The 10,766-nt window shown below is 42.8% G+C and overlaps 1 protein-coding gene across 1 annotated transcript; it reads left to right on the top strand.

The window, feature by feature from the left end:
- Positions 1-809: 809 nt before the first annotated feature.
- DEFB134 (defensin beta 134) lies at positions 810-3,139 on the top strand (the record flags this gene model as incomplete). Its single annotated transcript, XM_079773334.1, has 2 exons — positions 810-867; positions 2,997-3,139. The coding sequence occupies 2 exons, from the start codon at positions 810-812 to the stop codon at positions 3,137-3,139; spliced, it is 201 nt and encodes a 66-aa protein (XP_079629460.1).
- Between the last annotated feature and the right edge of the window lie 7,627 nt (positions 3,140-10,766).

Genomic DNA, 10,766 nt, shown 5'->3' with positions numbered 1-10,766 from the left:
ATTTTTATGTGTTTATTTGAGCTAAACTGACGACAATTGCCGGGAAGCAAAATCTTAAGGGATTGAGGAAAAGCTCAAGAGAATGTCAGTTATGCACCTTATTTTATACATTATAATTAAAGGAAGAGGTGTAAGGATGGTTACACGAAACTCACTGGTGATACTTTAGGAGGAGGGGAGAAAGCCAAGTGGGGAAATCTCTAGGATTGGATAAGAAGTAAAATGAATAGACACATACTTCTTTTACATTTGTGGGTATAGAATAGTTAACAATCAATAATTACTCTGATAATGATAACAATGATGGGATTTGTTGTCTTTGCTCTGAGGCTGTGGTTGTGCTTTGAGGGGTCTGGAAAAAAGCAAATTACTTTGATATTTCAAATGTGTGTTTTCAGGTGTGTTATCATAGATGCAAAAAAAAAAAAAAAAAAAAAAGACAGCAGGCAGCCGATCAATGATTTTCTCTCATCATGATGCTTCTATCTCTCTCTCCCTCTCCCTTCCTCTCTGAAATCAATAAAAATATATTTTAAAAAGAAATAGCATATCGTTCTCAGGTCTCCATTAGTACTTTTGGAAAACCCAGGTGGGGGACCAGTGCCTTTGTCAAAAGGAAAAGCTGTCGAATGGGGACAGCTGTCAGTTTTCCCTCATCTGAGCTTTGCCAACTCAGGTGCCTCGGGAGAGATCAGTGTAGCATATCCAACTGGAGCAGGCCACACCTCAGACCTGAGTGCTTCCCTTTCTGCTCTCTGACAGCCGGTGCCAGACCCTACCACCAGCCTCCTCCACAGCAGAGCCTAGCCATGAAGCCTCTGCTCATTGTGTTTGTCTTTCTCATCTCCTGGGACCCAGCGCTGGCAGGTAAAGTGGGAATCTTCCTGGGGGGTCCTTTCTAGAGAAAAGCAATTCCACTAAGCAAACCTATGCATGTTATGTCCTCCCACCATGGACCCTTTAATTTTCAAAGTAGAAAAAAGCATCAAGCAGCTTTGATGTCAGCAAGGTCTGAACTTGCATCTTGGCTCTCCAACTTGTTAGCTGTACTGCTGTAGGCAAAAGTCTGAGCTTCTCTGAGCCTCAGTCTCTTCACTTACAGAACAGAAATAATAATACTAGCAAGAATTAAATGGTATAATGTATAGCATATGCCTAAAGTAATATGTGCAGGACCTGACTTATGAGAAGTACCATTATATTTTCATTAGTGATGTCCCATTTTATTTTGCCACTAGTTTGTCTCTAATTCAGGAACATATCTAGTCATACTAGTCAAAACCAGCAGGTGGTGATGACATTTTAAGCCTCCTAATATGCGGAAATTGCGTAAAGTTACTATTTGTAGATGCCTTAAGTACATGGTGAAGCAGATGTGGAACTGCTTGTTCCAAGAAAATTAATGAGGTCCTATGTGATAAAAGGCATGAAAGACTAACTGGCCTCATGTTCTGACTTTAGAAATCTCATCTTGAATATTCTCCTCACTCCGTGGAATCAATTCAAATCCATATGTTAGAGGGTCCCATTTAATTTCTCACCCTCCCTGCAGTATTCTCTAGGCAAATGAACCAGATTTTCAGATCATATAACTCAATGGGCTGAAATTAAGAATCCCTAGGATTCGGGCCTTTTAAAGCTCTTGGTGGGACCGATTCCACTATGGTTTATGACCACAGATCTCCAGACAATTGTATATAGTCCATAATATTCCATTTAGTGTCTTATACATTCCCATGGCTAGTCTTTTTCATAGGACTTTCTCATCTCCTATGCAGACCATTACATTTCATCTCTTCAGGCTTCTTTCTTGCCAGCTAAATAACCCTGATCCCTTCTTTTTTCCTATAGGACAATTACCCTCCAGGGCATGATGACTTGGATAGGGTATGCGTTGGCTCAAAATATTTACACATGGACAAATACTGGCACTCTTGTCCTTTTAACACCTTCTTACACGTGAGCATGAAGAAACATTCATATTTTAATGATCCTGTGGAGTAGCATGTCTACAAAATTGTAAGCCCAGCTCTAATGCCTTGGGCTCTAATAAGAGATCCCAAATCTGATTTCATCCTCCTCGGAACTCACACCATTCCATATGGCAAATGTTTCACTAGACTTGTCATGTTTTCCTCCTCTCTTACAGGTATTTTGTGCTTCTTCTCTCTTTGTCTAGACTGAAAATTCTTTGAGATTAAGGTCTATATCACACTCAAATCTGCAGCCCAACAGTACCTGAGTTTATGAAAACTGGTTTGGGAATGAATAAGTAATTAAAAATGAATTAAGGATTATATACATAGGTAATTTGATGGTTTCAAGTTATTATTTGAGCAATTTAGGCAAACTTCCAAGTTACTAATTGTCTTAGCTCAGACTGACATAACAAAATACCACAGACTGCATGGCTTTAAAAAAAAAACTTTATTTTCTCATAGTTCTAGAGGCTGGAAAGTCCAAGATCAACTGTAGGTCGATTCAGTTTCTGATGAGTTATATTTCCTGCCATCTTCTTTCTGTGTCTTCTACCAATAAGTCTACCAGTCCTATTAATTTAGGCCACCAATCCTAATGCATTAGGGCCTCACTGTTATTACCTTTTTTTAAATTCTTTATTGTTGAAAGTATTACATATGTCCCCTTTTTCCCCCATTTATCTCTCCCAGCCATCCCCATTATGACCTTATTTAATTACCTCCTGAAATCCCAATCTCCAAATACTGTCGCACTGAGGATTAGGGTTTCAACATATGAATTGGGGAGAGAGGGCTGCAATTCAATCCATAGCACAAGCTACCTTTTTTTCAATCAGAATCTATTAGAATTAATTAAATTCTATCAGAATCAATTGATTCCAACAGAATCAGTCATTATGACTAGTCTCCTTGGAATCCAGTGTAGTAAAAAAAAAAAAAAAAAAAGTGGAGGGCCTTGTTATTTTATAGTCCAAACAGGTCTATAGTAAATTCTCCTTCCATTCATTGTCTTTCCAGGCTTGAATCCAATATCATCAGAAATACACCAGAAATGCTATGGAAATGGCATCTGCAGACTCGAGTGCTATCGAAGTGAAATGTTAGTTGCCTACTGTATGTTTCAGCTGGAGTGCTGTGTGAAAGGAAACCCCGAACCCTGACATGAGAAGCCAGTGAATGTCAAGTACCTTGAAAGCCCTGACCACCCGCATCTTTCACACGGCCAAGGAATTTGTACTAAACGGTGGCACTGTGATGTGCCCACACCTGTTAAACTTTAGCATTTTAGCCGAAGCCAGTTTGGCTCAGTGGATAGAGCGTCGGTCTGCGGACTGAGGGGTCCCGGGTTCGGTTCCGGTCAGGGGCATGTGCATTGGTTGCGGGCGCGTCCCCAGTGGGGGGTGTGCAGGAGGCAGCTGGTCGATGTTTCTCTCTCATCGATGTTTCTAGCTCTCTGTCCCTCTCCCTTCCTCTCTGTAAAAAATCAATAAAATATATTTTTTTAAAAAAACTTTAGCATTTTATAAGCCTTCAGATTCTTAAGATTTTGGATTTTTAAAGCTGGCCTACAGCTTTCCTAAAAGCAACTAAGCTTCTCAGGAAAACAACTTAGAATACATTTTCCCACTTCAAAATGATATCCGGGCTCTCCTCAGTGCCTATTTATCTCTTTACTCATAGAAAGGATGTATTGATTATTCAGAGAGGCTTCAAATTATAAAAACGTCTCTTTATACTTAGGCTCTACCATTCCTTCAGCTCCCCACTTACCTTTTCTTTGCTCCTCCCATCTACAGAGGAGCAGATCTGTCCTGGCCTCCTGTTGACCTTGTGCATCTCTCACATAGAACACATAGGCGAGGCCTAACTGCAGGCTGGCTTGAGTCTTGACCGGGCCTGACCCTGTAGTTCTTCTTGACACACAAGGAGAAAGGCCATGTAGTGATGAGCTGCCATGAGACAGGTTCTCAATCACCTTCCTGGTTTCAGAGAGTGAAAGCATGGGACTTTGCACCTCAGCCTGCTTAGGGTCCAGGCTATGAGACCACTTGGCTATGGTGTAAAGTTATCTCCTGAGCAGCAGAGTGGCCCACCAGCTCTGCTGCCCATCATCTGGCCTCTCTGGTGGGGTATCATCCTGTGAGACTAGCTGCTAACACCATGCTTTGCTGCTAACACCATGCTTTGCTGCGTGTGTCAGTTAATAAATTATCTAAATCCATCTGGATTCATTGTTTTCTTTGCCAGCCAAACTTATAAAAGTACTAGAAGCTTGGTGCATGAAATTCATGCACTAGATGGGGTGGGCCTCAGCCCAGCCTGCACCCTCTCACAGTCCAGGACCCCTCACTCCTTACTGCCCGCCTGCTGGCTGTTCCTTACCGCTAGGCTCACTGCTCCTTAGTGCTCGCCAGTCATGAGCCTGGCTTCTGGTTGAGTGGCACTTCCCAAATGGGAGTGCACTGACCACCAGAGGGCAGCTCCAGTATTGAGCGTCTGTCCCCTGGTGGTCAATGCACATCATAGCGACTGGTTGTTCTGGTCGTTTCATTGTAACGGTCCCTTAGGCTTTTTATTATATAGATAACAGGCCAACCTAGCAACTTGCATTGTGCTGGTTGTCTTACTGACTACTGTGATGCTATTGAATGTCTACCCAACTGCTCAACACCATCAACCCATATACAGATGCTTGAGTGTGGAAAGACTGCATGTGCTGCTCAGGAAGAGGGGCGGGGTGGCAGAGGGGGGTAGAGATTCTGATTGTGTAGCTATTTTCTTTCGCTTCAGTGCTGAATACAGTTTGGACTTTGTAGTAATTCTGAGAGTGTAAAACTCTAGCTGCAAAGAGCCAACTGCTGACAGGGTATAGGGCAGAGGAAACAATGGCTAAGTCCTGGCCTAAAATGACAGCACTGCCTTTCCAGCCTCCTCGCTGCAACTGGGAAGAGATGAAGGAATAGTAGGTGAAAAAGAATAAGGGGTTGTGAGGTGTTCTACCCTCCCAGACATTGTTCAGCCTGTGCTAAAATCCAGTACTGTGTTAATTGGGGAGATCCTAAGAATATAGTAGAGTGTGTCTTTCTCTCAGAGGCCCATACTGTGGAGTCATTAGGGGAGATAGGTTAAATAGAATGGTATGAGAGATGGCCTGAAATGGTAACCTCGGTTGTTAAGTATCCAGAATATGGAATGTATCAAGACAGGGCCCAGGAAAACTACCATGTTCTAAAGGAGGCAGGGGATTCCATATATATATTTATTTCAGAGAAGGAGAGAAAGACAGAAACATCCATGATGAGAGAGAATCATTGATCAGCTGCCTCCTGCATAGTCCCCTTCCTCTCACCCCACCACTCCCCACCCCCCTGGGGATCAAGCCCACAACCCAGGCATGTGCCCTGACCGGGAATCAAACCATGATCTCCTGGCTCATAGATCATCGCTCAACTGCTGAGCCACACCAGCCAGGCTTATTTGAAGAACACTGAATCTTCTGGAACTGCAGCCTCATAACATCCCAGACAGCCTTCTTTTACTCTTCCACTTCAGATGTATGTTCTCAAGACACAGATAAACTAAAACTTGAAAACAATCCAGCAATTATTGGGAAAGTTGAAGTATCACTTTCCCCACTGAGTGCTTGAGGTGGAGTCCTTACGATATCTCGAGAAAAAGAATTTTCTGAGACGCTCACAGAAGAATGAATGATTTTTATTTGTGTGGAATCACATCTCTGGGTTTCCAAAGTCCCATTTCCCTTAATCCAGTCCTGGAAGAAGTGTAGCCAGGGATTCAGCAGAGCTCAAAGCAAAGCCAGTGTGCAGAGTTTCCTTTCCATGCCACAGCCAGGTCCAGTTCAGCATCAGGCTGGTTGCAATCCATTAGTCCACTGTGTGTCGTTGTGTGTATGTGTGTGTGGGGGGGGGGGGGGGGGGCGGGATCCACATGGTCATGGGCCATGTGGGTGAATGCAGGGAAGCCAAGAGAGTGTGCCCCCCTGCAGCAAGAGTCCAAAGACCATAAGAGAAACCAAGAGGACCAAGAGAGCAAACTCCTTGGTTTAGACCCGTGGTCGGCAAACTCATTAGTCAACAGAGCCAAATATCAACAGCACAACGATTGACATTTCTTTTGAGAGCCAAACTTTTTAAACTTAAACTTCTTCTAACACCACTTCTTCAAAATAGACTCGCCCAGGCCGTGGTATTTTGTGGAAGAGCCACACTCAAGAGGCCAAAGAGCCGCATGTGGCTTGCAAGCCGCAGTTTGCCAACCACGGGTTTAGGGAATTAAATGTCCCAAATTTCCCACACCTGCAGTGGCCACACCTATTCTGGCCAATGATCTGTTCCCATGTGTAACTGATAAGCAAGTACCCTCCAGACTTCACCCCACTTTACTGGGCAGGTGTCTATCTCCCCTCCACTAGACTGCTCAGGAGTGTAAAGCTGTAGCTGCCCAATATAATATTTGGCCTTCCCTTTGCTCCTTTCCTATTATTAATAAACTAGGGGCCCGGTGCACGAAATCTGTGCACTGGGGGGGGGGTCTCCTCAGCCCAGCCTGCCCCCTCTCACATACTGGGAGCCCTCAGGGGATGTCCTACTGTCCATAAGGAGCGGGCCTAAGCCGAAGTCTGGCCTCCCTTTGTGAGAGACAACCAGGCTGATCAGGGAAAGGCACCAGCCCCATCACCCCGCTGCTGGAGCCACTGCAAGTCACTGCAGCCACCAAGGTGTTTTCATCAACACGGACTCCAGTCCCTTCACCAAGAAAAAATGACAACTTTCTTTAGGCATTTTCAAGATGTGTCTTTCATAGAATATGACATTTCTTTCTTTCTTTTTTTTTTTTTTTATCCTCACCTGAGTATATGTTTCCATTGACTTTTAGAGAATGTGAAAGAGAAAGGGAAAGACAGAGAGAAACATCGAAGTGAGAGGAATACTTAGATTGCTTGCCTCCTTCCTGAGCCCTGACCTGGGCCCCAGCCAGGGAGGAGCCTGCAACTTAGGTACATGCCCTTGATCAGAATCTAACCTGGACTCTGCGGTTGGCAAACCTAGGCATTATCCACTGAGCCAAACCGTGTAGGGCAGGTTATGACATTTCTTAGCCCTCCAGCAGCGGACCTTCATTTTTTTTCTCCAGGAGTGTGGTGGAAAAGCCCTAGATCACCTTTTTGGATTCTTATACCCAAGTTACTAAGAATATTACCAGTGGCATACAGGGAGCTTAGCCAATGAGTGATCAGAAAAGGCATTTCCTCTGTAGTTCACACCTATCTCCTGTGATCTCCAGCTCCGCCCCTGCCAAGGCCTAAAGCCTCCAGCCTTTGGCAGGGGACCCCAGCTGGCTTGATCGCCAGGCTCCGCCCCTGGCCAAGGCCTCAAGCCTCTGTTTGAGGCTCAGGCCCTGGGCAGGGACCCCCAGCTGGCTCTATCCCCCACTCCATCCAAGGCCAAGGCCTCAAGCTTCTGTTTGAGGCTTGGGCTGTGGGCAGGGACCCCCAGCTGTCTCCCATCGCTGGGCTCTGCCCCCAGCCAATGCCGCAAGCCTCTGGCTGAGGCTCGGGCCCTGGGCAGGGACCCCCAGCTGGCTCCGATCGCCTGCAGGAGACCCCAGCTGACTCTGATCACCTGTGGGGGACCACCGCTGGCTCCAATCTTCCCCTCTGATCTTCGGCTCCAATATCCCAGTTCCAACAACTGCCACTCTCCAAGGCTGCAGCCATCTTGGTTAGGTGTATTTGCATATTCACTTTCTGATTGGCTTGTGGGCGTGGCTTGTGGGCGTGGCTTGTGAGTGTAGCAGAGTGATTATTTGCATATTACTATTTTATTAAATAGGATAGTTCTCTTCTGACTGCATTAATTCAAAGTTTCTATTCTCTAATCCACTGATTCTATCTTCTCTTTGAAGATAGAGAATCCTGCTTTTGATGCTCTTCATTTTAATTTTTTTTAATCTTATTCATTTATTCTTCAGCTCCAGAATTTCTATTTGGGTGTTTTGGTGTTGTTTTTTTTTTAATGATTTCTAGCTCTTTGTTAGATTTCTCATTTTGTTTTTGTATTGTTTCCTGATTTTTTAAATTGTCTTTCTGGGGTTGTTAGGTTTTGTTTGTTTGTTTGTTCGAAGTTCACTGAGATTTTTTAATTATTTCTAAAGTAAATTGCAGATCCTTTTGACTTAGGGTTCAATTATTAGAGAATTATTGTGATCTTTTGTGATGTCATGTTTTCTTCATTTTTCATGTTTCTTGTTTTGCATTTCTTATGTTAAATCTCAAGTAGCAGTGTTCTCCAATCATTACTAGCTGTCTTCACATGGAAAGTATATTTTGTTGGTCTTGTTTATAGCTGGGAGGTTTTCTGACTTTATATGGATATATTTGCTCCATACTTCATGCATCCTATTGTGGAAGAATTCTTAACCTTGTGTGTCTCCTCTCAATGTTACAGTGCACCAGGCTGACCACTGAAAAACTCTTTAAGTTTTCCCAAAGACACCACAGCTCAAGATTGTGATTTCTCCCTTACCCACAAACTTAGCTTCTTTTTTTGTGCATACTTCCTGTCTACAGAGCTCATTCTCAACACCACCATCAGGAGTGCTTACAAGAAGCTGGCAACACAGTCAGGAGAAACATGGGGTTGACACACAGACCAGATGAAGAATCCTCAGGTGAGGTATTCCCAGCGGCTTATGGGCAGGCTTCCTGTCGGAATCCAGAATAGAGTCTGGAGGAACAACATCTATTTAATTCATTCACATTGAGTCTGCCTCTTTCCTAGTAACCACCCTAACCCTGGTCATGGAGATGTATTTTGGAAGCAGATAACTTGTTGTCTGTACCTACTTTTGATGCTATTTAGATGAGATTTTGGACTTAAAAGTCATGCTGGAATAAATACTAGCTTTTGGGTATGTTGGGGTGAGATGAGTATATTTTACATGTGAGAATGACATGAATTTTGGGAGGCTATAGGGAAGACTGTTATAGATTGAATTGTGTGCCTCCAAAAGACATATGTTGAAGTTCTAACCCCCAGCTCCTCAGAATGTGATCTAACTTAAAAATAAGGTTGTTGCAGATTTTCAGATGAGGTCATTAGGATGGTCCCTAATTAAGTATGACTGATGTCCTTATACATAGGGAAAGTTGGACACAGACACATGAAAACTAGGAGAACACCATGTAAAGATAAAGACAGAGATTGGGGTTATGCTTCCATAGACCAAGGAATGTCAGGAAACCACCAGAAGCTGGGTGAGGTGCATGAAACAGATTCTCTCTCACAGCCTTTACAAAGAACCAGCCCTGTGGATATCTTGCTCTTACACTTTCTAGCCTCAAGACACTGCTATAATAAATTTTCATTGATTTGTGCTACTATGGCAATCCTAGCACACTAATACAGGGAGTAACTGCTATAGTTTCTTTGGGGGTGATAAAAAATATTCTAAAATATATTATAGCAATGATTGCACAACTCTGTGAATATACTAAAAACCACTGAATCATACACTCTAAAGAGATGAATTTTATGGTATTATAGAATGTGAATTATAGATCAGTAAAGTCCTTTAAAAAGAAAACTAGCTCTAGCTGGTTTGGCTCAGTGCATAAAGTTTTGGCCTGTGGACTGAAAGGTCTCAGGTTTGATTCTGGTCAAGGGCACATGCCCAGGTTGCAGACTCAATCCCCGGTAGGGGAGTGCAGGAGGCAGCAATCAATGATTCTCTCTCATCGTTGATGTTTCTATCTTTCTCTCCTTTTCCCTTCCTCTTTGAAATCAATTTTTAAAAAGAATAAAAAGAAAACTAAATGGACAACTAACCCATGTCTGAGAAACTCCACTCATGGGTATTGACCCAAGAGAAATCAAAGCTTATTTTCACAGAATTATTTTTACAAAAATGTTCATTGCAGCTTTATCGCAATAGCCAAAAACGTGGAAGCATTTTGATGTGCCTCAAGAGAACTGATAAACAAATTTTATGAAGCCATAAAATACTATGCAGCAATAAAAAGGAATGGACTGTGGATATAAGCAACATCATGAGAAAAACATAAAAATATTATCTAAGTGAAGGTAAAATCCTTACACAAGAGAGTATGTACTCTAATAATAACATACATATAAACTTCTAGAATAGACAAACTTAACATATGGTTAATATAAAACATAGCAGAAGTTATTGCTCAGAAAATACAAGTTGGTAGCAAATATCAAGTGAAAGGGGAATGAGGGAACTTTCTGGAGTGATGTAAATATTTGAGATCTTGATAAGGTTTACATTACATAAGTATATGCATTTGTCAAAGCTCTTAGACTGGTCCACTCAAGATCTTTGCATTTCATTGTATGCAAATTTTATTTTTTAATATTTAAAAAAAACTAGTCCCTGGCTGATGTTGCTCAGTGGATAGAGTTTCGGCCGAGGACTGAAGGATCCTGGGTTCAATTCCAGTCAAGGGCACATACCTTAATTGCATGCTCGATCCTGGGCCCTGGTCAGGGGTCATGTGGGAGGCAACCAAGCAATGTGTCTCTCTCACATTGATGTTTCTCTCTCTCTCTCTGTCTCTCCCCATCCCTTGCACTTTCTCTAAAAATCAATGGAAAAAATATCCTCGGGTGAGGATTAACAAACAAAAAGGAAAACTATTAAACTCCAAGTAATAATATAATTCTGGGGTAATAATATAATTCTAGGGACAGGTGACTGATGTTTGTAACTTACTTTGAAATGCATCCAAGCAGTTAGATGGGTTGT

Source organism: Cnephaeus nilssonii (genome assembly GCF_951640355.1).
Source record: "Cnephaeus nilssonii genome assembly, chromosome: 5".
Lineage (NCBI taxonomy): Eukaryota > Metazoa > Chordata > Mammalia > Chiroptera > Vespertilionidae > Cnephaeus > Cnephaeus nilssonii.
The sequence above is the reverse complement of the archived record's forward strand: the minus strand, read 5'-3'. Positions and strand labels throughout refer to the sequence as shown.